At 45.1% G+C, this 27,995-nt stretch overlaps 1 protein-coding gene across 4 annotated transcripts; it reads left to right on the plus strand.

Moving 5' to 3' along the window:
• The first annotated feature begins 967 nt into the window (after positions 1 to 967).
• Positions 968 to 27,822, plus strand: LOC311105112 (V-type proton ATPase 116 kDa subunit a 1-like). 4 transcript variants are annotated; one of them, XM_084147132.1, is made up of 22 exons: positions 968 to 1,081; positions 2,839 to 3,008; positions 4,836 to 4,914; positions 5,156 to 5,253; positions 5,367 to 5,495; positions 10,744 to 10,826; positions 11,911 to 12,037; positions 12,293 to 12,375; positions 12,501 to 12,594; positions 15,222 to 15,434; positions 17,495 to 17,645; positions 18,011 to 18,150; positions 20,497 to 20,666; positions 20,785 to 20,875; positions 21,014 to 21,132; positions 21,382 to 21,598; positions 21,725 to 21,832; positions 21,945 to 22,055; positions 23,932 to 23,949; positions 24,432 to 24,549; positions 24,717 to 24,888; positions 27,287 to 27,822. In XM_084147132.1, the coding sequence occupies exons 2-22, from the start codon at positions 2,892 to 2,894 to the stop codon at positions 27,378 to 27,380; spliced, it is 2,532 nt and encodes an 843-aa protein (XP_084003258.1). In that variant the 5' UTR covers positions 968 to 1,081; positions 2,839 to 2,891; the 3' UTR covers positions 27,381 to 27,822. The 4 variants fall into 4 exon arrangements, with proteins under 4 accessions (XP_084003258.1, XP_084003257.1, XP_084003259.1 ...); XM_084147131.1 differs by having other exon boundaries at positions 997 to 1,081; positions 5,367 to 5,507; XM_084147133.1 differs by lacking the exon at positions 23,932 to 23,949 and having other exon boundaries at positions 997 to 1,081; positions 5,367 to 5,507.
• The last annotated feature ends 173 nt before the right edge of the window (positions 27,823 to 27,995 follow it).

Raw genomic sequence — 27,995 nt, forward strand, 5'->3', positions numbered from 1 at the left:
GTGTGAAGCAGTGGGGAAAGTGGTGGTATGTGCTAATTGTAGGGGTGGCCATGGGGCTGGGGATCAGACATGTCCAGTGCAAGAGAAGCAGGTTGAGGTTTCCAGGGTAAGAGTAGAGAAGAAGTTGTCATATGCGGAGGAAGTGAAGAAAGTAGAGGAAGAGGGGCCTGGGGGGGGGGGGGGAGTGGTGAGAGTAGGAGCTATATACCAGTACAGTGGGATAAGCAAGCAAGTGATATATGTTTCAGTAAGATTGGGTTTTTAGCGTTTATAGCAATGGTTATTAATTGTACTGCAGGAATGGAACGCAAATTGTGGTTGTGGTGGCAGCTGCAGAGAGACATTTGGGTGTGCGAGACTTGACAGCAGAAGAGTTACAGGGAGTGTTAAGTGGTGATGTCCAATCATTTCAGGCTGAGGGCATGAAGTAGTAATGAGTATATTTAAATAGTGGAGAAGGGTGGGGTTAATCATTAGTAGTAATTTTGAAGTGTAGTGTAGTGTTAGATGGTAGGATATTTCTTTGCTTTGTTTTATTTTATTTTCAAGAAAATATAAGGGAGTTGATCTCCAGTCTAGTAGGTGGCGGTAATGCAACAAATTGGATGCCAACCGCCGTTAAACTTAATTGAAGAAGATGAAGAATTGAAATGCATTCCAGGTGACTACCTCATGAAGCTGGTTGAGAGAATGCCAAGAGTGTGCAAAGCTGTCATCAAGGCAAAGGGTGGCTATTTGAAATATAAAATATTTGTTGATTTGTTGAACACTTTTTTGGTGTGTTATTTCATAGTTTTGATGTCTTCACTATTATTCTACAATGTAGAGAATAGTAAAAAAATAAAGAAAAACCCTTGAATGAGTAGGTGTGTCCAAACTTTTGACTGGTACTGTATGAGTTGAGATGTGCATCATCATGATCATCACCATTCTGCATTCTCAGTCACGTGAGGAGCTAGCCTCTGATTATGAAGGCTGGTCAGCTGATATTTCGTTGAGCGCTGTGTGTGGAACAGGGATGGGAACAGCGTTGAAAACTAGGGAACCAGGAGCAGAACACTAGTAGCTAGCTACAACAATAGTAAGAAATTGATGGTTTGGTGACAGTATTCGCTGTTCAATACCAGCATTGTTTCCTGTAGCTAGTTAGCTAGTAAAGCAAACGTTATGGATGATTCAGTGACATCCACCTCACTCAGTCTTAGCGAGCTACTGTAGCTTGCTAGGTAGCTTTAACTTGCTATGATGTAAGATGATCTAGCTTTCTGTCTAGAGACGTCACATAGCTAAATAACCTGCGTGTCAGTCGAATAAGAACATTAGCTAGTCATGTTGTACTGTAATATAACATTGTTGTTTTTGCTGAACAACGTTAGCCAGCGTACTTTACCAGAAAGTTTGCCCCGGTCCAACAAGTGCTTCGCCTGTGCCATGGCTAACTAGTTAGCTAGCTTGCTAGTAATGTTAGTTAGCCAGCGGTACAATTAATTGTCAGCGCATATCGGCTTTGCGTCGTCGATATACGCTGACAATTAATTGTACGGTTGGCTAGCGAATTTTAGAGGGAACTGCTTTGTTATTATGTAGCTAGTTAACGATTAGTGTTTTGACAGCTGATTAGACTCACTGCCTGGCTCGAGCTGTCAAAAGATGTTCATGCAGATATGCTAAATAAGCAGTGATCCTACTCTAGAGCTCCTCTTGCATGGACTTTAACGATATAGTTTGCTAAATGTATCCCCACTAGTTGATCAACCGTTGTAGTTATAGTGTTTAATATTGAAGATTTAGTCCTGCTTGACTGGTACAGCAGGTCACATGATGCGGCTTAATCCATAACTAGGTAACTAAACCTGTTATGGCACTCGAGGCATTTTCACTTCAAGAACATCTGAATATGTATGTTTAAATTATTTATAATTAATATAGTGTGAGCCTGTTGTCTGTCCTGAGTCAGTTTACACCCTAGACTGAGAAACTCAAACCCTTGGCTTGGCTAGAAAATCTGTCATTGATTGTACAAGATGAGATAGGGGGCCTATTGTGAGATGAAACTAAATATTTTACATTTACATTTTAGTCATTTAGCAGACGCTCTTATCCAGATTTACTTACAGTTAGTGAATGCATACATTTTTCATACTGGTCCCCCGTGGGGCCAATTCAACGTCTATTTCACGTCGGTTCAACGTAATTTAATTGAAATGACGTGGAAACAATGTTGATTCAACCAGTGGGTAGGGTCTAGGGTGGAAACGGACTAAGATAGCGAAGACAATCAGGGGTTAACAGCTGTAAGGGAGAATGTAGCCTTGCTAGCCATCAGACCATTTGGGTTAACAGGGAGACGGAGGGAGTGAGGATCTACTGTCACATATGATGGTACTTTTACAAGTATTATAGTTCTTGAAGAGTGGCTACCCAGTTTCATGACAAAATAGTGACTAATGAGCCAATCTGAATTCCTGCAACGATTATGGGGGCTAGATGTCAGATATTTTTGGTCACGTGCCTGCTCCTTGCTCAAGTGTAAACTATCACACCATTAATACAGACTGTTCATCACTGCTGTACAATTAGTGTCATCCTTACAACACACAGATTAGAAGAGGGTGCAGGTCTATGCCAATCTTTTTCTCTGAAATTACACTTCAAGTCAAAAAGCTAAGGCTATTGTAGTGTTAAAGGAAACAACACAAGGGAACTCCGTTGGCAATGTAGGCCCATGTTTACTCAGTTGGCTGTCTTTTTGAAAACATCGGAGGCTCATCCCTTCTGGTAGAACTCAGCTTCTCCTGTTTACTGTGCAGGTGATGTTTTCAATCTCTTTGTCCCTAGCTAGATATCCAGGAGGATCGCTGTGCTGAGCAGGTGCACCCCACTACGCCACCATGGGGGAACTATTCAGAAGTGAGGAGATGACCCTGGCCCAGCTCTACCTCCAATCAGAGTCTGCCTACTGCTGCGTCAGCGAATTGGGAGAGATCGGAATGGTGCAATTCCGTGATGTGAGTTGTCCAGGCTTCTTCTTCCCTTCCTCATTGTGATGCTCTCTGGATCTAGACTCAATGATTATTAACACTTATTTTCTTATTTTGAGGGCTATTCTGTCTGTCAATGGGTGGCATCTCATTCCTTCCATCTTCAGGCTATATAGGTCTAGAACAGTGTAATGTATGGCTGTTAACAAAGGACATACTCAGGAAGGAGGTAGATGAATATGGTAGTCTGTTGTAGGAACATCGAATCAGTCAGATGGTTGTGAAAGCACATACCTTTGCGTCTGCAACATTTTTATCATGTGCACATAGTTGACCCTTCAGGCTGAGCATGGGAAAGCTCACACATGACATCCCTCCAGGGATCATATGGGGTGGGGGAAAACAAAGGCAGTGTTTCCCATATATTCATTTAGCAGCTGCGGGCTGCCGCTGCTAAATCGTAGCCGCCACTCAAAAAAGGTATTATTATAATACATTTTGGGGATTCAGTTTAAACATAAATGACTAAAACCAGAAAAAGTATGTAGAAAATATAATGGACCTATACATATTTTTATAAGATCATATTTGAGAACTAACAGTCACCAAAATAAAAAATAGACAGGGAGAATTTCCAAGAAATAAAAACAAATGTCATGGCGTGGCGTGGGGCCCCCATGAATTTGGTTATATTTGAATCACTCAGATAGCATAAGAACGCTGCATAAACCATGGAAAGATGTGTAGAATTGCAGGAAAATTAACTTTAAAACAGTGACGTTTTGTCTCTGTAGCCAAGAGGGCCTCAAAACATTTATGTTGGCGATTGCATCATTGGCCACGTCCACTACCACGCCCACCACCTGTTGTTCCAGAAAAAACCCTGGAGTGACAAGATAAAATGTGCACAGTGTACAAAACATTAGGAACACCTTCCTAATATTGAGTTGCACCCCCTTTTGCCCTCTGAACAGCCTCAATTCGTCGGTGCATGGACTCTACAAGTACAAGTTGTCAAAAGCGTTCCACATGGATGCTGGGCAATGTTGACTCCAATGCTTCCCACAGTTGTGTGAAGTTGGCTGGATGTCCTTTGGGTGGTGGACCATTCTTGATAGACACGGGAAATTGTTGAGCGTGAAACTCTGCAGCATTGCAGTTCTTGACACTCAAACTGGTGTGGCTGGACCCTACTACCATACCCCGTTCAAAGGCTCTTACATATTTTGACTTGCTCATTCACCCTCTGAATTGCACACATACAGTCCATACTCAATTGTCTCAAGTCTTAAAAATCCTTCTTTAACCTGTCTCCACATGTCAACATAATTTAACTTTCATGCATTTTGGAGTAGAATGTCCTTTGAAAAAGTCACCAGAAGTGACCTTCTCACAGTCGTTCTCCCAAAAAAACTCACGGGGGTGCATGCCCCCACATTGCCCCAGCATAAGGACATCCTCCCTACCCCCCACACTAACTTTGCCACACCTTCTGAAAAAAATCCTAGGGGAAACACTGAAAGGGACTAGCAGTTGTACCCAGTATGTGTTATTATACCCTTTATTTGGTTGTACTACCTCTCCTCATTCATAAGACCATATGATAGCTAACTGGTGTCAGCATTGTTTTCAGAAGATATGCTGTTTTTGCACTGAGGTTTCCTGGATGATTTATTGCATTTTCAGAAAAAAATGATTTTTATAGAAGTAGCCTAAGCTACAATTTCTTTGAATGCATCTTAGTGTTACAATGCAATGTTTGACTCTAATTGACAGATAATGGCAAATGGATTGAAGTAATTTTTATCCCTGCGATGGCAAAGGTTTTGAATAGTTGATATGTTTGCATTACAGTTGAACCCAGACGTGAATGTGTTCCAGCGCAAGTTTGTCAATGAAGTGCGTCGATGTGAGGAGATGGACCGCAAGCTGCGTGAGTGAGCTCAAGTGTTTAACCCATTGCTTCACGCATTATACTCTCCCATATTTATATATTTTAGTCATTTAGCAGACGCTCTTATCCAGAGCGATTTACAGTTAGTGAGTGCATAAATTATTGAACCCCCAACCCTGGCGTTGCAAATGCCATGCTCTACCAACTGAGCTACACGGGACTACAGTATCACTGCCATTAGTTACCCCTAATCAGACCCAGTCATCTCGCTCTCTCACAGGGTTTGTGGAGAAGGAGATCAAGAAAGCCAACATTCCAATGGTGGACACAGGAGAGAACCCAGAGGTCCCCCTCCCTAGGGACATGATTGACCTGGAGGTAACTTCTCCCCGTTCTCTCACTCGTGTCTAAGAATCCACTCCGGTGACAAAGTGCTCAACTCACCATGTCCCCAGCTCACTTAACTCCTCCATCACCCTCTGTCTCTATAGGCCACTTTTGAGAAGCTGGAGAATGAGCTGAAGGAGATCAACACCAACCAAGAGGCACTGAAGAAGAACTTCCTGGAGTTGACAGAGCTCAAGCACATCCTGCGCCGCACCCAGCAGTTCTTCGATGAGGTCAACTCCACTGTACACAAACCGATTCACTACTTACTCACAGCGTTTCTGTGGCTGCCTTATTGACTAGCCCCCTTGCAACTAAATAGTGTATCATAAGATTGTTAACTTAGTATGGATCAGATGTCTCCTAACATTTGCTTTTTGAAACCGGTGTATTTATAACGGTTAGGTTATTACATTTACATCATTTAGCAGACGCTCTAATCCAGAGTGACTTACAAATTGGTGCATTCAACTTATGATAGCCAGTGGGACAACCACTTTTTTTGTATTTTTATGGGGGGTGGGGGAAGAAGGATTACTTCATAGTATTCCTTAAAGAGGTAGGGTTTCAAGTGTCTCCGGAAGGTGGTCAGTGACTCCGCTGTCCTGGCGTCGTGGGGGAGCTTGTTCCACCATTGGGGTGCCAGAGCAGCGAATAGCTTTGACTGGGCTGAGTGGGAACTGTGCTTCCGTAGAGGTAGGGCAGCTAGCAGGCCAGAGGTGGATGAACGTAGTGCCCTCGTTTGGGTGGAGGGTCTGATCAGAGCCTGAAGGTAAGGAGGTGCCGTTCCCCTCACAGCTCCGTAGGCAAGCACCATGGTCTTGTAGTAGATGCGAGCCTCAACTGGAAGCCAGTGGAGTGTGCGGAGGAGCGGGGTGACATGAGAGAACTTGGGAAGGTTGAACACCAGACGGGCTGCAGCATTCTGGATAAGTTGTAGGGGTTTAATGACACAGGCAGGGAGCCCAGCCAACAGCGAGTTGCAGTAATCTAGACGGGAGATGACAAGTGCCTGGATTAGGACCTGTGCCGCTTTCTGTGTAAGGTAGGGTCATACTCTGCGAATGTTGTAGAGCATGAACCTGCAGGATCGGGTCACCGCTTTGATGTTAGCGGAGAACGACAGGGTGTTGTCCAGGGTCACGCCAAGGTTCTTTGCACTCTGGGAGGAGGACACAATGGAGTTGTCAACCGTGATAGCGAGATCATGGAGCGGGCAGTCCTTCCCCGGGAGGAAGAGCAGCTCCGTCTTACCGAGGTTCAGTTTGAGGTGGTGATCCGACATCCACACTGATATGTCTGCCAGACATGCAGAGATGCGATTCGCCACCTGGTTGTCAGAAGGGGGAAAGGAGAAAATTAATTGTGTGTTGTCTGCGTAGCAATGATAGGAAAGACCATGTGAGGATATGACAGAGCCAAGTGACTTGGTGTATAGAGAGAATAGGAGAGGTTCTAGAACTGAGCCCTGGGGGACACCAGTGGTGAGAGCATGTGGTGCGGAGACAGATTCTCGCCACGCCACCTGGTAGGAGCGACCTGTCAGGTTGGACGCAATCCAAGAGTGAGCAGCGCCGGAGATGCCCAACTCGGAAAGGGTGGAGAGGAGGATCTGATGGTTCACAGTATCAAAGGCAGCGGATAGGTCTAGAAGGATAAGAGCAGAGGAGAGAGAGAGAGATAGCTTTAGCAGTGCGGAGAGCCTCCGTGACACAGAGAAGAGCAGTCTCAGTTGAATGACCAGTCTTGAAACCTGACTGGTTTGGATCAAGAAGGTCATTCTGAGAGAGATAGCAGGAGAGTTGGCCAGAGACGGCACGCTCAAGAGTTTTGGAGAGAAAAGCTGGTCTATAGTTGTTGATATCGGAGGGATCGAGTGTAGGTTTTTTGAGGAGGGGTGCAACTCTCGCTCTCTTGAAGACGGAAGGGACATAGCCAGCGGTCAAGGATGAGTTGATGAGCGAGGTGAGGTAAGGGAGAAGGTCTCCGGAAATGGTCTGGAGAAGAGAGGAGGGGATAGGGTCAAGCGGGCAGGTTGTTGGGCGGCCGGCCGTCGCAAGATTTCATCTGGAGAGAGAGGGGAGACAGAAGTCAAAGCCTAGGGTAGGGCAGTATGAGCAGGACCAGCGGTGTCATTTGACTTAATAAATGAGGATCGGATGTCGTCAACCTTCTTTTCAAAATGGTTGACGAAGTCATCCACAGAGAGGGAGGAGGAGGAGGATTCAGCAGGGAGGAGAAGGTGGCAAAGAGCTTCCTAGGGTTAGAGGCAGAGGCTTGAAATTTGGAGTGGTAGAAAGTGGCTTTAGCAGCGGAAACAGAGGAAGAGAATGTAGAGAGGAGGGAGTGAAAAGATGACAGGTCCGCAGGGAGTCTAGTTTTCCTCTATTTCCGCTCGGCTGCCCGGAGCCCTCTTCTGTGAGCTCGCAATGAGTCGTCAAGCCACGGAGCAGGAGGGGAGGACCGAGCCGGCCGGGAGGATAGAGGACATAGTCAAAAGATGCAGAAAGGGAGGAGAGGAGGGTTGAGGAGGCAGAATCAGGAGATCGTAGGGAGAATGATTTAGCAGAGGGAAGAGATGATAGGATGGAAGAGGAGAGAGTAGCGAGAGAGAGAGGGCGAAGGTTGCGACGGCACATTACCATCTGAGTAGGGGCAGAGTGAGTAGTGTTGGAGGAGAGCGAGAGAGAAAAGGATACAAAGTAGTGGTCGGAGACTGCAGTGAGATTAGTAGAAGAACAGCATCTAGTAAAGATGAGGTCAAGCGTATTGCCTGCCTTGTGAGTAGGGGGGGACGGTGAGAGGGTGAGGTCAAAAGAGGGTGAGGTCAAAAGAGGAAAGGAGTGGAAGGAAGGAGGCAGAGAGAAATGAGTCAAAGGCAGACGTAGGGAGGTTAAAGTCACCCAGAACTGTGAGGGGTGAGCCATCCTCAGGAAAGGAACTTGTCAAGCTCATTGATGAACTGGGAACCTGAAAGGTGATAAATGACAAGGATGGGCTAGTGACTGTGACAGCATGGAATTCAAATGAGGAGATAGACTGATGGGTCAGGGGGAAAAAGAGAGAATGTCCACTTGGGAGAGATGAGGATCCCTGTGCCACCGCCGCGTTGACCAGATGCTCTCAGGGTATGCGAGAACACATGGTCAGACGAGGAAAGAGCAGTAGGAGTAGCAGTGTTTTCTGTGGTAATCCATGTTTTCTTCAGTGCCAAGAAGTCGATAGGCTGAGATGAACTCTGCCTTGTTGGCCGCAGAACGGCAGTTCCAGAGGCTGCCTGAGACCTGGAACTCCACGTGGGTTGTGCACGCAGGGACCACCAGATTAGACTGGCAGCAGCCACGCGGTGTGAAGCGTTTGTATGGCCTGTGCAGAGAGGAGAGAACAGGGATAGACAGACACATAGTTGACAGGCTACAGAAAAAGGCTACAATAATGCAAAGGAGATCGGAATGAAATAAACTAAACATCTGGGAAAGCGAGAGAGCGGGGCCTCCCTCACTTACATTTCACTGAAATACTCAAAAATAACTTTCCCAACTTCCACTTTAGAAATTATAATTGTTGTAAACTACAGCGGTTCAGTGTTTTATAGGAATAGACTCTAACTTAGTTTATTCAGCTAACTTGGTAGAGTATTCTTCTGTGAAAACCGTCCAGGGCACCGAATCCTATGACGCCATAGCCAACTAGCATGCCAGCCTCCAATAACACGGTTTAGCACCAATACTCGGTTACAACAAACCCCCAGTGTTTTAACACGCCAAACAGATAATTTGTGTCCGTGTCAAACGTTGTGTAAAGTTTTGGGTTAGTTTTGATAGTTTGAGTGAGTACTTCGTCAACTTATTCAGCCAGTTAGTTAGCTAGACTAGTTAGCATACTAGCTAGCCATTGCTCTCTGCCAACTAACCAACCCCTCCTCCCACGGCACGAAACACAGAGAGAGCGCCAAGCTAACGTTAACTAGTCACCCATGTCCCGAATTCCCTTGAACGACTCTGGTTACCAGTATGTAAAAACAAAACAAAAATAAATGTAGGTTATAACTTACCCTTAGTAACTACTGTTAGCCAGTTAAGTGCAAAGCTAGCCACTGAATCAATTCTGCCAGTTCGCGTCTGTCCCAGAGAGAAAGCGTCTCCAAATATTACAGCTAGGTCGTTCCAGCTATTGTTTAGTTAGCTATCCAGGTAGCAACAAGCTAGCTACATTTCGAGTACAGTAGCTACTAACTACCTAACGTTAACGCTTCAGATAATGAGTTTGAAAAACAGCTGAATGGTAGGTAGCTAGCTGGCATAATTACAGGTACTCTTAAGCGTGAAATAACATTGGAAACAACTACCCACAGTTGCTAATAGTTACCAGTAGCTATTATTACTTGCCCAACCCCAGACCAGTTATTCAAGTTTTAATGATGCAACTAGGTTACATAGCAGAGTAATACGCCATACACAGATAGTCATTCTCATATGACGGAGACGAGACTACCTACTGTTTGTACCTTTTGACCTGCTTCAAATCCACTCGACTGAGTTTGCAAGCAAAGGTACTTGAACTTAGAATGTTATCACCTCTTTTACAAGTGCTTATGAGGTCGCATAGGGGTAAATCATTCAGCCAAATGTGTAGCCTTTTTTGCCAATAATTTACTATTCATATAAACACCAGCTAGCTGTTTACTATGTTTTATGAAGACCATCTCACTAGCCTGGTCTGTTTTGTTCAATATATCATCCTGCCCAGAGCTCAAGCCACTGAACCGTCAAACCTTCCCAGGGTGTAAATAGTTCAAATCAAATTTTATTTGCCACATGCGCCGAAAACAACCGGTGTAGACATTACCGTGAAATGCTTACTTACAGCCCTTAACCAACAATGCATTTATTTTTTAATAAAAAAGTAAAATAAAACAACAACAACAAAAAAGTGTTGAGAAAAAAACAGCAGAAGTAAAATAACAGTAGGGAGGCAATATACAGTGGGTACCAGTGCAGAGTCAGTGTGCGGGGGCACCGGCTAGTTGAGTTAATATGTACATGTGGGTAGAGTTAAAGTGACTATGCATAAATAATTAACAGAGTAGCAGCAGTGTAAAAAGATGGGGTGGGGGTGGGGGGGCAGTGCAAATAGTCCGGGTAGCCATGATTAGCTGTTCAGGAGTCTTATGGCTTGGGGGTAGAAGCTGTTGAGAAGCCTTTTGGACCTAGACTTGGCGCTCCGGTACCGCTTGCCGTACGGTAGCAGAGAGAACAGTCTATGACTAGGGTGGCTGGAGTCTTTGACAATTTTGAGGGCCTTCCTCTGACACCGCCTGGTATAGAGGTCCTGGATGGCAGAATAGTTCCCCCAACAACAAAGCTAGGCAGTTGTTCCTGAAAACAGGGATTCATTTCTAAATGTGTTATCACACGTCTAAATGCCTGAAAATATCTTGGTCTAAATGTAATGGTTGTCATTCTCTCCACCCCGCTGCAGATGGAGGACCCCAACCTGCTGGAGGAGTCATCTACCCTGGTGGATCCTGCTGAAGCAGGGACCCGTGCTTCTCTCAGACTGGGGTGAGTCTGAGTCCTTGGTCCACTCTATTAAGGATGGATTAGCCATCTCCTCCAGATGTAAAGGTCAATAAAAGGACCGCCATTACATTAAACCATCTGTTCCTTCCTGGAGGTGGAGTCAGTGTAACACCTAACCAATGGTTTCGCCCACACAAGCTCAGGCTGTCAGATTAGTCGGCCAACTAAGGTCACTTGACGGAGTGTGTGTGGCGGTGCTGTGTGTCTTTGTGTGTACTTTGTCCCTAAGCTGACAGCCCACATGCTCTGTCAGTATCGGTGGCCTAATTAATTCATGTTTCCTAATTACTTTTAATGGTTGGTAAGAAGCCAGTACTGCTACTACAGGTGCTACCACTCTAGCCTGTTGCTTGACAGTAAAATGTAGCTCTCTGTTTATCAGGGTTCTGTGGACAGAGAGTGTGAGCAGATGGACAGAAATGATGATGATAAGCAGTTTACAGTTGTTTACAGAGCATGCAAACACCAGCAACACAAAATGGACACAAATACATTCTAGAAGGGGGACTTCAAAGGTTGTAATCTATTTGCAGACAGAGATAAAGAAAAGAGATGTGATTTAAATGTCATTATAAAGAAGTAAGCAAGTTGGGGACAATTTCAACAGAAAATGGGATGAAAAATTCAAAATATCAGAAAACCTTGACCAATGTGGTTGAGTGGCAAAGCTTAGTGCTCATTTGATAATGGATTGTTAGGTACAGATGCAGTGCCCCAGGGACCTAGGACTTCCCATCTGAAGTCTGTCTATGTTTGATGCTCCTCCATGGCCCCCATGCCCTCAGCTCCCATTCCTATGTCCACCACTATCCAGAGAGGATGTTTTCATAAGCAGTGCTCCCATCACCAGTGTGAACAAACAAAATCAATGTGCCAGGGGTACATTCTGTCAGGCCGTTGCCATACACACTGATCTTGGATCAGCTCCAACTTGAGCTGCCATTTAGGGACCGAACTCATTGCAAATATCAAACACCTTATTTTGAAATAAGGTTGTGTTGAGGGATATACATTTCGTAGCTAATCTACTGTAAATGCTGATCCATTACTTATCGTCCTCCTGTAGGTTTGTTGCCGGGGTGATCGGCAGGGAGCGCATCCCTACGTTTGAGAGGATGCTGTGGAGGGTTTGCCGTGGTAATGTGTTCCTGAGGCAGGCAGACATTGAAGACTCACTGGAGGACCCTGCCACGGTCAGTAACTATTCACTGATACTAGTATAATAAACTGGAGGGCTTAGGGGAACAAAAACTATGCAGGATTTTGTGACCTATTCTGTGGTGTACTGTTGTACCATGACTGCTTGGTGTCATTGCGTGATTGTCATATGAGTGGCATTGATGTCCTTATTCATGCTTCCTCATCCATACCCTTTATGATAGAGCAGAAGTATCACTATCATGTTTTGTCTCCTCTTCACTTAACTCATGTTGATGTTTCCTCTACAGGGTGACCAGGTCTATAAGTCTGTGTTCATCATATTCTTCCAAGGAGATCAGCTGAAGACCCGGGTCAGGAAGATATGTGAAGGGTAAGGGGCAGTGTTTGGTTGACAAATTCAAGGAACACTAACCAATCTAGACAGAGGAATGTTGGAATTGGTTTTGTTAAGACATTCTCCGTAATTGATCAACCCCTCTCTCCTTCACCCCTCAGGTTCCGAGCGTCACTGTACCCCTGTCCAGAGACCCCCCAGGAGAGGAAGGAGATGGCTGCAGGGGTGGCCACCCGTATCGATGACCTGCAGATGGTATGACCTGCCTGGCCTGTTGTAACACAGGGAGTCCACCCACAGAGTCAGCCAGACAAAACTAACAGATATTTACATTCTATAATGGCTTGTTACATTCATTAATTCTAACAGATCCTTACAGTTTTCCTGAGAAATCACCCCGTTTTCATATGGGTTAGTCTTTCAATATCTCTTTCAAATCTGTTTTCATTGTGAACTTGATCTGGGCTCTATCATGGCTTCTGATCACTGTTCCGTTTTCTTTGTAACTGTATACTCAGCTGCCGGAGGCTGTGGTGGTGGGGAGGGGAGTGGTATGTGACCGCATGGGGCTAATTCAAAGGTGGTTTTAGTCTGCCTTTCTGAAGGTAGAACAGTGACCTTTTTTCTATTGTTGAACATGAGATTAATCTCACATTTTGACCTGCTTTTTGGATGGATCTTTATTTACCTTTTTTCTGCTAACGTTAGACTATTGCATAGTCAGGTTTCTTGCTCTGCGTCTTGCTGATGCAATCTCCACGGAAGTTTCAGTTCCTCTTTCTACCACTGCTATTTCCTCAGTACTAAGCCCTCAACCATATTATGATGAAGTGGACGGAAAGACTGACACTAGATTAGTTCACCCAGCAGTGTTGCCATAATAGATAGTTTATCTATTACACAAGACCACAGAGGAGATGTTTGTTGATCACATTAGGGAGGCCTTCAAATTGAGTTAACTTCTGTTTGTGTCTGCAGTGCTCATATTATCTCAAACAATTCTGGCTTCAGAGTGTCTGTCTCACTTAATCTCTTTGGCGGTAGTGGGCGTCAGCATCAATGGGCTGGGTGGAGCTGGGTGTGAAAAAGCTACAGGGAGCGGTCAGAAACGGTTGTCATCCGTGCCGTGCCAGGCCCATGAGGTGGCTGAAATGGATCTGCCCCTGCCAGTTTGTGCCAGGCACTGGTGATGGATGCACCGGTGTGATGTTAGTGGATAAACTCTCCCGCCACACACTGGCCTGGCTTTGGGAGAGCACCTCTAAACCTGGCACAGTGACTCACCGCTCTAAAACGGTGGCATAAACAGGCACGGGACTGGGAATGAAGGCCAATCCCAAAACAAACACACACACACACAGAGCACCTCTTTGGTATTCTAATCCAGTGTGTAACACCCTGTCTCCTTGTGCCAACCGTGTCTGGTGACCCAGGAACAATGCCTGTCTCAGTGTTTTGCAGCTGTTGAGCAACATGTGAGCTGTGATCTTTAGAAGTCCAGTCCTCACAGACAGAACTGTAGTTTAGCCTAACATGGAACAGCAGCAGTGTATAGAGCAACACCATCCCTATACTCCCTCTGGGAATACCCACTTCTGTTATTGTGTTGTACTGTTCTGCTCCAAAGCCCTACGTAGTCTGGTGGTGTAGACTGTTTACACTTGGATGGATAAGAGGCATCCTTTCCTTGTTTGGTTCGGAGGAACCCTCACTCACTCGCCTCACATATAGGAAACCAGCTGATCATCAGGGTGGTTTACACAGAGTTCAGCTGATTAGCCACCCACCCACTCCACCCACACTCACATAGTGACCACATTTACTGCTCACATTCTCGGGAATGGGCTTAGCTTTAAGTTTTTTTTAAATGAGTCACTCAACGTGCCACTTCTCTATGGTAGACAGACAGTCAGTGGTGTGTGTGTTTAGGATCTCTGTGGCTCAGGATCAGTTAGAGCCCCAAGTCTGGACAGAGACCATAGGAGAGAGCGAGAGACTCTGCATTATGTTTGGCAGTCCTCCTGTCTGCCAGAAATGTTAACATCCTCTCATTGCCAGTAAGTGCCTGGGAATGCTTGCCTCGCTGTTTGAGGGGCCACTGTTATGCCTGTCGCTACGGGGGCGGGATAGTCGTCGACGAGAGAATGGCGAGGGGGAATGCCCGGCCAGCTAGTTTGGGAGTGAACAGAGTGTGTGTGTGGGCGTGAGAGGGTCTCGACAACGTGGGCGAGAGTGTGTGTGGGTGTAGGGTAGCGGCATGTTAGCAATCCGCTGATCATAAGACCACTTGATATGAGTCAGTGCTGCATACCTGAGAACGCCTCCACCGGCTCTTACGGGAAACCCTACTATCCTGGGTCAGATATAACCACTTATCAAACTTGATCACACAGTGCACACTGCCCAGCAAAGCCTTCTATTAATATGAACCATCTCCACAAATAAGAGGGAAAACTTGATTCATTGCAACAGCATTTGCTGTTCTGGGCATATAGGGCAGGCACACTATGTAGACAGTTCAATGCCACTCCCCACACAGTTATAGTGTTGAGTGGAAACTACCAGAGGATTGTCCTGATGCCACAGTTTCCGGTCCTGGCTTGTATGTGTTAGTTTTCCAATTGAGGTCGGTTTAGTTAGACATCACTTTAAATGCTCAGAGTGCAAATGTGTTAATTGAGAACTGCCTGCAAACTTTGTTAGAAAGTCACATGAACAGTCGGTAGACTGTCTAGGACAGAGCACCTTGCACCTTAGCTAGTAACACAGTGGGATATATTCTGTACCCAGCCACACAAGGTTTCAACTACAGTAGCATCCTAGTCATATCTCGTCTTCATCGATTACCTCAGCTCGAACCCTAATCTCCCTCCCATCTCCAGGTGCTGAACCAGACGGAGGACCACAGACAGCGGGTGCTGCAGGCTGCAGCCAAGACCGTCAGGGTGTGGTTCATCAAGGTGAGGAAGATGAAGGCCATCTACCACACCCTGAACCTGTGCAACATCGATGTCACCCAGAAGTGTCTGATCGCCGAGGTGTGGTGCCCCGTATCAGACATGGACTCAATCCAGTTCGCCCTGCGCAGAGGCACGGTGAGTTGAGTGGACACCCGTCTAGACTAGAGGCATGGGGAGGTACATGATATCCTACATTAAGTTTTTAATTGCATCCCAAATGGTGCCCTATTACCTTTTAGAGTCCGTAGGGCTCTGGTCGAAAATAGTGTGAATGGGTGTAATTTGGGATGCATCCTTAGGGATTATACATGCCATATCTATTTAATGGGAACATTTCTATAATACTCTTTAGGTCAAGTTCATTGATCTCCTGAGAGGTCTCCAGAGTGGCACAGTAGGTCTCCTGAGTGGCGCAGTGGTCTAAGGCACTGCATCGCAGTGCTAACTGTGCCACTAGAGATCCTGGTTCGAATCCAGGCTCTGTCGCAGCCGGCCGCGACCCGGAGACTCATGGGCGGCGCACAATTGGCCCAGCGTCGTCCAGGGTAGGGGAGGGAATGGCCGGCAGGGATGTAGCTCAGTTGATAGAGCATGGCGTTTGCAACGCCAGGGTTGTGGGTTCAATTCCCACGGGGGGCCAGTATAAAAAAAATATGTATTCACTAACTGTAAGTCGCTCTGGATAAGAGCGTCTGCTAAATGACTAAAATGTAATGTAAATGTAAGAACCAGTGAGCCTCGTAGTCACCTCTTAACCCAGCTGTGAGGTCATTATGCCTAGACTCTGCTAGGGCGTTAAGACGTAACAGATCCAGACTGAGACACAGTGCTAACAGGGGGAGGTAAGGCACTGCGTGAGTGCTGGATATGTGCGGTTTTTACAGCTATCAGGAGGCCAGATTCCAGCGGTATCAGGACGTCATGCTTTGGTACACCAGGGAGGTCGGGCGTTAGAGGGGTGGTTGGAATGGAGCGGATTCAAACAATTATGAGGGGCTTGGAAGGAATTAATGTCTTCTTTTTTTTTTTACCTTGGTCTGTTCCTCTCTCTCTCTGTCTCTCTGTCTCTCTCTCTCTCGCGCTGTCTCTCTGTCTCTCTCTGTCTCTCTCTCTGTCTCTGTCTCTCGCGCTCTCTCTCTCTGTCTCTCTCTCTCTGTCTCTCTCTCAATTCAATTCAATTTCAATTTAAGGGCTTTATTGGCATGGGAAACGTGTGTTAACATTGCCAAAGCAAGGGAAGTAGATAGTAAACAAAAGTGAAATAAACAATAAATATTAACAGTAAACATTACACTCAGAAGTTTCAAAAGAATAAAGACATTTCAAATGTCATATTATGTATATATACAGTGTTGTAACACTGTATATATAGTTAAAGTACAAATGGGAAAATAAATAAACATAAATATGGGTTGTATTTACAATGGTGTTTGTTCTTCACTGGTTGCCCTTTTCTTGTGGCAACAGGTCACAAATCTTGCAGCTGTGATGGCACACTGTGGTTTTTCACCCAGTAGATAAGGGAGATTATCAAAATCTCTCTCTCTCTCTCTCTCTCTCTCTCTCTCTCTCTCTCTGCCCATAATAATATGCCATTTAGCAGTCTCTTTTATCCAAAGTTACTTACAGTCATGCGTGCATGGGTGGTCCCGGGGATCGAGGACCACTGGCGTTACAAGCGCCATGCTCTACCAATTGAGCTACAGAGGACCACACAACGATTCTGCTTCTATCTCAGCCATCAAAACATCCCTTGGACAAGCTGTTGTCCTTCACTCACAGCAGGTGTGGGAGATCAGAAGATACCTGTAGTGTGATAGATTAATCTCCAAACCAGCTGTGGAAATGAATCAGTCATATTAATCTGATTTATTGAAGATGTTGCAGATCTGTGTGAGTGATGGAGGGATGGAAGGTCCAAGTGCCCAGTCTACAGACTAATGGGGAAAGCAGGAGGATTCCTCTCATTCCTGAGTGCTGAGGAGATCCCAGGCCATCTGACAGTCAGACTCCAGCTGGAACAACGCAACATCCCTTTATTGAGCTAGGGACATTGAGCTAGCAGGGCAACTCCTGCTGTTCTCAATGCCTTGTAGGGCTGAATATCCTCGACTCCTTGTAGAAGATAACTGAGTGGTGTTGTTGTGGTCCTCCTGACCGCATTTCTCTGACCGTTTTTCTGTCTTGGTCTCCAGGAGAAGAGTGGTTCCACCGTCCCCTCCATCCTCAACAGGATGCAGACCAAGCAGACCCCACCCACCTTCAACAAGACCAACAAGTTCACCTCGGGCTTCCAGAACATCGTAGATGCCTACGGTATCGGCAACTACCGCGAGATGAACCCAGGTAACCACGTCTGACACAATCAATCTCCTGTCTCTCTCCATCCTTCATTCCCCTTTTATAATTTAACTGCCTATTGTTCAGATAATGGGTATTGTTTCATGTACCTCACTAGGCAGCAGACTTTATTTTCTAGGGATCTCATAACTCACATAATGTCTATGTATCCAGCTGGCTAGATCACTGCGCCAAAGCAGATGATAAATGTTCACCCCCGGTGCCGAGTCTATTTCCCCCATTATCACCCCATCACTGTTGATCATGCTGTATTGTGTATCACTGGTACGTGTGTCAGTGTGAGCTTGGGTTGGTTCAGTCTCCCATTCCTCCATGTGTATGCTCATGAGTCCCTCCCTCCCTGTCCCCAGCCCCATACACAATCATCACCTTCCCCTTCCTATTTGCTGTCATGTTTGGGGACCTGGGCCATGGGGTGCTCATGACCTGCGCTGCCCTCTACCTGGTCCTGAGAGAGAGCCGCCTGGTCGCCCAGAAGAACGACAACGAGGTATGGCCGTCACTACCCCTGCCATCAGCCCACCAGCTCCATCTCTCACCCCCTATCCAGCCTCTAGCACCATTACTTGGGACTAAATGGGGCTTGGTTACCTCTGCTTTAGACAGATTACAGTGGCTTGCGAAAGTATTCACCCCCTTTGGCATTTTTCCTATTTTGTTGCCTTACAACCTGGAATTAAAATGGATTTTAGGGGTGTTTATCATTTGATTTACATAACATGCCTCACTTTTTATTTTTTATTGTGAAACAAACAAGAAATAAGACAAAAAAACAGAACTTGAGTGTGCATAACTATTCACCCCACCAAAGTCAATATTTTGTAGAGCAACCTTTTGCATCAATTACAGCTGCAAGTGTCTTGGGGTATGTCTCTATAAGCTTGGCACATCTAGCCACTGGGATTTTTGCCCATTCTTCAAGGCAAAACTGCTCCAGCTCCTTCAAGTTGGATGGGTTCTGCTGGTGTACAGCAATCTAAGTCATACCAGTGGCGCAGCGGTCTAAGGCACTGCATCTCAGTGCTTGAGGCGTCACTACAGACCCTCTGGTTCGATACCAACCAGCTGTGATTGGGAGTCCCATAGTCGGCGCACAATTGGCCCAGCGTCGTCCGGGTTTCACCGGTGTAGGCCGTCATTGTAAATAAGAATTTGTTCTTAACTGACTTGCCTAGTTAAATAAAAAAATAAAATAAATACCACAGATTCTCAATTGGATTGAGGTCTGGGCTTTGACTAGGCCATTCCAAGACATTTAAATGTTTCCCCTTAAACCACTTGAGTGTTGCTTTAGCAGTATGCTTAGGGCCATTGTCCTGCTGGAAGATGAACCTCTGCCCCAGTCTCAAATCTCTGGAAGACTGAAACAGGTTTCCCTCAAGGATTTCCCTGTATTTAGTGCCACCAATCATTCCTTCAATTCTGACCAGTTTCCCAGTCCCTGCTGATGAAAAACATCCCCACAGCATGATGCTGCCACCACCATGCTTCACTGTGGGGATGGTGTTCTCGGGGTGATGAGAGGTGTTGGGTTTGCGCCAGACATAGCGTTTTCCTTGATGGCCAAAAAGCTCAGTTTTAGTCTCATCTGACCAGAGTACCTTCTTCCATATATTTGGGGAGTCTCCCACATGCCTTTTGGCGAACACCAAACGTGTTTGCTAATTTTTTTCTTTAAGCAATGGCTTTTTTCTGGCCACTCTTCCGTAAAGCCCAGCTCTGTGGAGTGTATGGCTTAAAGTGGTCCTATGGACAGATACTCCAATCTCCGCTGTGGAGCTTTGCAGCTCCTTCAGTGTTATCTTTGGTCTCTTTGTTGCCTCTCTGATTAATGCCCTCCTTGCCTGGTCCATGAGTTTGGGTAGGTGGCCCTCCCTTGGCAGGTTTGTTGTGGTGCCATATTCTTTACATTTTTTAATAATGGATTTAATGGTGCTCCGTGGGATGTTCAAAGTTTTGGATATTTTTTTTATAACCCAACCCTGATCTGTACGTCTCCACAACTTTGTCCCTGACCTGTTTGGAGAGCTCCTTGGTCTTCATGGTGCTGGTTAGTGGTGTTGCAGACTCTGGTGCCTTTCAGAACAGGTGTGTGTGTATATATACTGAGATCATGTGACACTTAGATTGCACACAGGTGGACTTTATTTAACTAATTATTTGACTTCTGAAGGTAATTGGTTGCACCAGATCTGATTTAGGGGCTTCATAGAAAGGGGTTGAATACATATGCACGCACCACTTTTCCGTTATTTATTTTTTAGAATTTTTTGAAACAAGTAATTTTTTTAATTTCACTTTTCCAATTTTGACTATTTTGTGTATGTCCATTAAATGAAATCCAAATAAAAATCAATTTAAATTACAGGTTGTAATGCAACAAAATAGGAAAAACACCAAGGGGGATGAATCCTTTTGCAACGCACTGTATCTCTACTATGGCCCCAACACTGTAGTGGCATCATGATGGGCAGTTTCAGTTTCAAGTTGATGCTTTTGAAGTGTGAATAAATAACCAAATCCTCTTTATGGCTAAAACAAAATGTAACTGAGACCAGAAACGTGTGTCTTTTTGTCCTGAGATTCTAACAGTGTAACGTATCACTTCTGGTCTGTATGTGGATGTTCAACATGAGTGGAACATACAGATAGAAATATGCTATGTAGAACAAACATGCCTCTGACATGTAGAATAAGGAATCACGTTGGCTCTATTTGTGGATTTTCTGTCTGCAACGTTCTACAATGTTCGTGTCACTTCCTGTCTGCGGGTGTAGATATTCAACATGGTGTTAGAATCAAACATTGTAATGTGTCACTTCCTGTCTGTGTGTAGATGTTCAGCATGGTGTTTGCTGGGCGCTACATCATCCTACTGATGGGCATCTTCTCGATCTACACCGGCATCATCTACAATGACTGCTTCTCCAAGTCCCTCAACCTGTTTGGCTCTGGCTGGAGCGTCAGGCCCATGTTCGACCCCCGCGCTAACAACCTCACCTGGTCGTAAGTATCCCTCTCTGCCTGGCTCATACTGTCTGTGGATTGGATTAGTTTACCTACTGTACCTTGTTGGCAGTGGCCTCTGTAAAGTGATGATTCATGCCATGTTTGACGTTCTCAGGTTTCAGACACTTGATGAAAACAAGGTTTTACAGTTGGACCCCGCAGTAAGAGGAGTCTTCAATGGACCTTACCCCATTGGCATTGATCCAGTGAGTACTCAGTCCCTGTGAAAACAATAAAGATGGATAGTGAGCTAAAAAAAGTGTTATTTTGATCAATGTAATAGGTTACATTTATATCATTATTCTGATTTCATTGTTTTAACTATGTTTGACTGTGTTCTTCAGATATGGAACATCGCCACCAACAAGCTGACCTTCCTCAACTCCTTCAAGATGAAGATGTCAGTGATCCTGGGTGTCATCCACATGCTGTTTGGAGTGTCTCTCAGTCTCTTCAACCACCTGTGAGTCACACTTAACCTACGTTGTTTCACCTCAGTTAAGTTAAAGCTACAGTCCTTGCATATAGAGCATTTGAAAGGGTTTACATTTCCTCAGCCGTATCCCTCTGCTGTCTACCAAAACAAGTGGTAGGGCTCTTTTCTTCTTCTTTTTAATCCCAGACTGTAACTTTAAGGAACCCTGACAGTTTATTTCCTGTCTGTATGTGACTCTTTTATCCAATGGTAAACATGTCTTGTTCTTTTCTGAAGGTATTTCAAGAAACCCCTGAACATCTACCTGGGCTTCATCCCTGAGATTGTGTTCATGGCCAGTCTGTTTGGATACCTGGTCATCCTGGTCTTCTATAAGTGGGTGGCCTACGACGCTCGCACCTCCAGAAATGCTCCCAGTCTTCTCATTGCCTTCATCAACATGTTCCTGTTCAACTATAGCGACCCCACCAACCAACCCCTCTACAGAGGACAGGTGATCATTACATCCATCCATTCTTTCATCTGTCCATTTATTGAGCAAGCCATTTTATGGTGGGATTATGTGTGAAGCCCCATACCCATCTAACATCCCTCTTTCTCGTGTCTTTCCCCTCCATAGATGGTTATTCAGACGTTGCTGGTGTTGATAGCCCTGGCGTGTGTTCCCTGTATGTTGATAGTGAAAACCCTGGTTATGCGGCGACAGCACCTCTGGCAGAAGAACTTGGTACTGTAATAACATCTGCCCTCCCACACACATGTTGTTCCATTGGGATCTAGAGTGTAGAGTTTGTGACCCCCAACAATAACCCTTGTCCTCCTCTTGTCTGTTCCTCCAGGGCACCCAGAACTTTGGGGGGATTCGGGTGGGGAACGGCCCCACGGAGGACGAGGCTGAGATCATCCAGCATGACCAGCTCTCCCAGCACTCAGAGAATGACGAGCATGAGGTGAGAAACCAGGATACCCCCACCCTCCACTCTGTTGGCCTAGCAAATACGTGACCAGAGTAGTCTATTATAATGTTGGCCCAAGACTTAATATCGGAATCCATTGGATACTGCTGTAGGCAATATGATCCAGACCTAGCCCAGATGGAATAACCTTGAATAATGAAGTAGTCAGCCACATATAGAAACCCAACCCATGGACTTTACGTTACCAGAGCTCTCATATTCCCTGCTTCACTAACAGCAGCATAGAATACGTATTCATTATAGAAGTGGGATCTGGTAGGAGCAAATAAAACTGACCACAAAGCTAATCCAGCAGCTCTTATTACTCAACATGTGCATTATTGTAATGCCTGAAAAGCAACTTTTTTTTAAATGTAGTTGAGTTTTCAGAGTAGTTTTAGAGTTGATTCAGTGTGACTGTTTATTGTCTGTGGGATTGTTCGGTGTTCTCTCCCTCACCGTTTCAGTAGTTTCTGATAAGCATGTGAAACAGTACAACAGGCTCCTGTGAACCTCAAACCAGACAAGCCGTCAGTTTGTTGTGGTTTCTGTAGCTCTCATAACAAACCAACAGGAAGCAGTGATGGAGGTTTACAGACGGAACTTGCTCTTTTATGGTTCCGGACACCCAGGACCTTTTGTTGATTTTATAGAGCAGCTTTCAAAGCGCTTTACACAGATTCCTCTCCTATAATTCTTGACCTTTTGAAGTGGAGAGGAATTTGATTTGATTGGAGGTTACTTTATTTAGCAATGTTAGACTCCACAGTCCATGTCACTATAAACTCTATGGCCTTGGACTAGAAGAGATCTCTACATAATTCAGTGGACAGGGCTGTGCTGAAACAAATCTTTTAATTCTAGTATGTTGTATTAATTTCCAAGATGCTTTAGAGCCGTGTGATATCGCATGTTGATAATGCGAGCTCTGGCTCATTTACAAAAGGCATTCAATGAATGGATTGGAGTGGTTGCATGTATCACCATGCAATCTGCTTCAAGCAATTTATTAATTGCATAGTGTGTTTCCAGTTCACTGACCAAACTGCGTGTATGTTATGTGTGTTTGGAGTTGTGCAGCTCCTTCCTCTGATCAGCAGGTGTTCAGGCAGGCAGGGTGCTAAGTAACTAACACAGTAAATATAGCATTTCTGTTTTAACATGGGGCAACTCATTTTAGCAGGCCACCTTTACAGAATTCCTGCGTAGAAACTGCTCCACTCAACTGGTGAAATATCCAAATTATGCTTACCATGTTAATCCTCAACGATAACTTCATTAATTAATTTGTGTTAAATGGGGAAATACCATCTTCTTTGGTCTTAGATATGGTAAATAGCTATACTACCGTTAACTAGGTTTAAGCTTTAGTTAGCTTTGCCCTAACCAGCCCCCCTGAATGGCTGAGCAGGGTATAACCCAAACAGGCCAGTCCCACCTGCTGTCACTGTCAGAAGTGGGTCACCAACCCCATTGGTCACTACATTCCCCATCACTGTCTCCCCTACCAACCACCGACACAAACACAACAACAATATGCCAAAGACCAAAGGCCTGTAGGAGATATATCTGGAAATGTCACAGTAGAATGTTGTCACAAAATACTAAGCATGCACAAATGCATGATTTTGGAGGAATGGCTATGCATCACCTAGATACCAGTGCCATAATGTTTTTATGCTGCCCCTTAAGAAACTTTGTCAGTAGTTTCGATCCAGTGCCTGTGACGACTGCAACACCTAACCTTCTGTATATCATACACGTCCATTTCCTGTGTTCAATGTTGTTTTTTCCTGTTTCTCTCATCACTGTGTTTTGTTGTGTGTCCTGTCACTAATTAAAACCTAACCTGTTGTCAATTCTTTTCAAGGCCCCCGAGGAGGAAGTGGTAAGCCAGCACTCATCCCCCCTCCCCTCACCCCAAGTGCATGTCTTGCTAGTCTGTCTCTGTCTCTGAGGCTCTGCTTGTGTGTGTGTTCTGTCCCCTGAGGCTGTTGACTCTGGTGTCTGTGTGTTTTTGCTGTCTCTGGGTGTTCAAGGGATTCTTCTATCACACAGCAGGAAACTGGGCCACACTCTTAGACTAGTAGTGCTCACTGTCTACCCCGATCCTAATTTGTCTGGTTCATGGGGCGTAATGAAGGAGCTTCTTGGGAAACTTCTGCTACAGAGATCTGACTAGTGGGTCAGGCTGGTGTTTCTGGAGCTGTTTTAATCTAGTGAATGTCTTCCTCAATGTGGTACCGTTTAGCCATGAACTTAACTGTAGATGGAGGACCTCATTTGGACCGGAGTCTCCCGGTCCCTGTACTGTTGTGTCCCTGTCACCTAGGGGTTCATACTGGTGTGTGTTCTCTCTCCGTCCTCCAGTTTAACTTTGGGGACGTTGCTGTGCACCAGGCCATCCACACCATCGAGTATTGTCTGGGCTGCATCTCCAACACAGCTTCCTACCTACGCCTATGGGCTCTCAGCCTGGCACACGCACGTGAGTCACACACACACGCAGTACATAGCAAGTACATAAACCTCTCTCTCACGCTCTCCTCTCTCTCTTGCTCGCTCTCTCTGAGACATACTGTCGTCACCCTTTTTGGTTTCTCTTTGAAATGTTCCAATAAAACATCTGTTTTCTTCCTCTGTGTGATCCCACAGAGCTGTCAGAGGTGCTGTGGACCATGGTGATGCACATTGGCCTGTCCTCCAGGAGCTTTGGGGGTTTCGTTGCCCTGTCCATCATCTTCGGGGCCTTCGCCGTCCTCACTGTCTGCATCCTGCTCATCATGGAGGGCCTGTCTGCCTTCCTGCACGCACTGCGTCTGCATTGGTGAGAGACACACACTGCTCTCTCTTGCACATAGGCAACATAACATGTTTGTTCAGTCTGTACTGTGAGTCACTCATATATGCTCCCATGTTATCAGTTAACACTGATGAGTATGTATGAATAGAATCCTTGCTGCATTGCTCCGTGTCTGTATTAAGGATGTGTTGAAATCCTCGACGACCTGTTGGCTCCGACTCAAACTAAGGTTTCTAGAACCTTCTCTGCACTTAACAGCCACTGTAAGCTGTGGAGGGCTCCATCTTCTGCTAGTCTGGATTCCTCATTGACTTGGGTAAAGGAAGGAGCATGTCTTCAAGAGTTTCCTCTGTCAGGGGGCATGGTGGAGTGACACAACCCTGTAGCGCCCCCTGCTGGTATCTATGGTAACAGCTGTTTTAGCTCTGTAGTTCCTTGGGGCCTCGTCTGAGTGTGTGTGTGTGTGTGTGTATGGAGAACAGAGCGTGTGTCTCCATCCCACTGGTATTAAACAGACTGGTGCTAATGGGAGCTGTGGTTTTCCAGCTCCCACCACCAGCTCTCTTTCCTGGCCATGAACCTGGAATCTCTCTGCATCCCATAGAGCAATGGAGCATTGACTACTGTGTGTGAGATGCTGGCTGGCCATCATGGAGGAACTTCTGTTGTCCCATCATTAGGGGACAGGCTCCCTATCTGGCGTCTCAGAACAGCCCGGTTGAACTGGAACTGATCATCCACTGGCACCCTCACAAAGCACAGCACTGAGTCAGTGACATAGACTAATCACTGTATTTACCCAGCACATAGGAATTCTAATGCTCCACTCTCACCTAAAGGCCCTTAGGGAAGGACAAATAGGAAATGAGGCCTTCTGAATCTGAGCTTTTTTTTTAGTGTTTAATGTATTTTTCTTAGCGGTTGCTAACTAACACAGTTGTAAATGTGATTGTGAACTGCCAAAGTAATGTCAGACATCTGTCAAATTTATAGCAATAGTAACTGTTGATCTAGCTGAGGCTGTGGCCAACATGCATACATACTCACTCCTATTCCGAAACCATCATTTGATCCAGCCAGAGAGATTCCTCCAGTAGCTGAGAGAGGAGTCACCCCTTAAATACTTCTTGGTCTATTTTAGATGCTGTACTCCAGCACTTTGGATTTGAAATGATACAATGACTGAGGTTAAAGTGCAATATGTCAGCTTTAATTTAAGGGTATTTTCATCCATTTCGGGTGAACCGTTTGAGAAATTACAGCACTTTTTGTACATAGTCCCCCCATTTTAGGGGACAAATTCACTTGTGTATTAAAGTAGCCAAAAGTTTATTTGGTCCCATATTCCTAGCATGCAATGATTACATCAAGCTTGTGACTCTACAAATGTGTTGGATGCATTTGCAGTTCGTTTTGGTTGTTTCAGATTATTTTGTGCCCAATAGATATGAATAGTAAATAATGTATTGTGTCATTTTGGAGTCACTTTTATTGTAATTAAGAATATAATATGTTTCTAAACACTACATTAATGTGGACGCTACCATGATTATGGATAATCCTGAATGAATCGTGAATAATGATGATCGAGAAAGTTAGACTCACAAATATCATACCCCCAAGACATGCTAACCTCTCACTATTACAATAACAGGAGAGGTTAGCATTTTTTGGGCGGTATGATATTTGTGCATATCATTTCAAATCCAAAGTGCTGGAGTACAGAGCCAAAACATCAAAACATTTGTCACTGTCCCAATACTATTGGAGCTCACTGTAAATCAGTTTTCAGTCCAGGGAGCAATTACGATCTCAGATTCATAGAAACACAAAGCCTATCACTTTTTCTTTGTTGCCATAAATGTTCAAAAGGAAAGTAGTGCTAGTTGACTAAGTTTGACCTTTTCCTCTAAGCGTATTCTAGTGAAATATTATAGAGCCCCAGCCTACCCAGATGAAAATCTACCTCCTCCAGACGTAGGGAGGCATGACAAGCATGTCTGCTTCCTCAGTTGAAAGGTCATCCAGCCTTTAGTTTGCAGGGAGATTTTATAAATAGGGAGATGGGAAGAGGGTTAGGTTTCGCTTCTGAGGACCAGGCCTAGATCCTACCGTGGGTGTGTTACAAAGTGGGTTACACAGGGAGGTTGTGGAATGGAGAGCAGAGGTCATCTCAGCTCGCTATCCAGCTTTGGCTTGATACAATCATTAAGGGTTACCTATACTGCAGCCTCTGGCCTAACATGGACACACCTCAAAGAAACTCCAGTTTAAAGGAACTCCTCAGACTAACTTTCAAAATATTTTTGTATAACCGTTGATGGTGCTAGACTAGTATGTCTGTGTAGCATTGATCTTTGCATTGATTTACTTATTGTAATATGCCTGACGTTAACTGTTGCCTCTCTCTTCTTCTCTTCAGGGTGGAATTCCAGAATAAGTTCTATGTAGGCCAGGGCTTCAAGTTCCTCCCGTTCACCTTTGAAAGCATTCTGGAGGGAAGGTTTGAAGACTGAACACTGCACTGACCACTGAGTCCTGCTCCTATAACCTCATTCTGTTCCGCTTGACAGCCAATGTGGTATTGAGTAGTGATGTTGGTGTGAGTTAGACCCCACCCATCCTGGGCATTGCTACAGGAACCCATGTGATTGTCACTGAGCTCACTGGTCAGGATCTTGGGTAAAATAGCTATTTCTGAAAATCTGTATTTCCGCGATTGTTTTGTTTGTTTATTCGATCAATTATTTAATGTGTTTTTTCGTTGTGAAACCTGTCCAATTGTGTGTTTAAACCTCATTGTGAGAATTGCACGTCTGATCATTGTAAACAAGGACTAGCTTTCTGGTAGTCTAAATTGAGTCATTCTGCAGATTGTCATTGATACAGTAGATGTCCATTGAAAATGAGAGAAAATGGCACCAGGCTCAGATCCAGTAAAGGAGACTACTCAAGGTCTTTTAAGTGTGTTTGTTTGTTTTTAGTTGTCCCTTGTCCTTACCAATATCTCCCTCTCACATCGCTGCTCGTATTAATACACATTTACACATTGAAAACATTTTCACACACTCATTCTCTGAAGCACATAAAATCAGACCTCTACTGTTAAAAGGTCTAAAGGGAATGAATTC

Source organism: Coregonus lavaretus (assembly GCF_964263955.1).
Source record: "Coregonus lavaretus genome assembly, chromosome: 2".
In the NCBI taxonomy this organism is placed as follows: domain Eukaryota; kingdom Metazoa; phylum Chordata; class Actinopteri; order Salmoniformes; family Salmonidae; genus Coregonus; species Coregonus lavaretus.

Excerpts from the sequence above, each read along its gene's own strand:
- LOC311105112 (XM_084147131.1), top strand. The coding sequence starts at position 2,892 with ATGGGGGAACTATTCAGAAGTGAGGAGATGACCCTGGCCCAGCTCTAC. Across the intron at positions 5,508-10,743 it reads TCGATGAGGTCAACTCCACT|ATGGAGGACCCCAACCTGCT; the intron begins GTACACAAACCG and ends ACCCCGCTGCAG. Across the intron at positions 12,595-15,221 it reads GTATCGATGACCTGCAGATG|GTGCTGAACCAGACGGAGGA; the intron begins GTATGACCTGCC and ends TCCCATCTCCAG.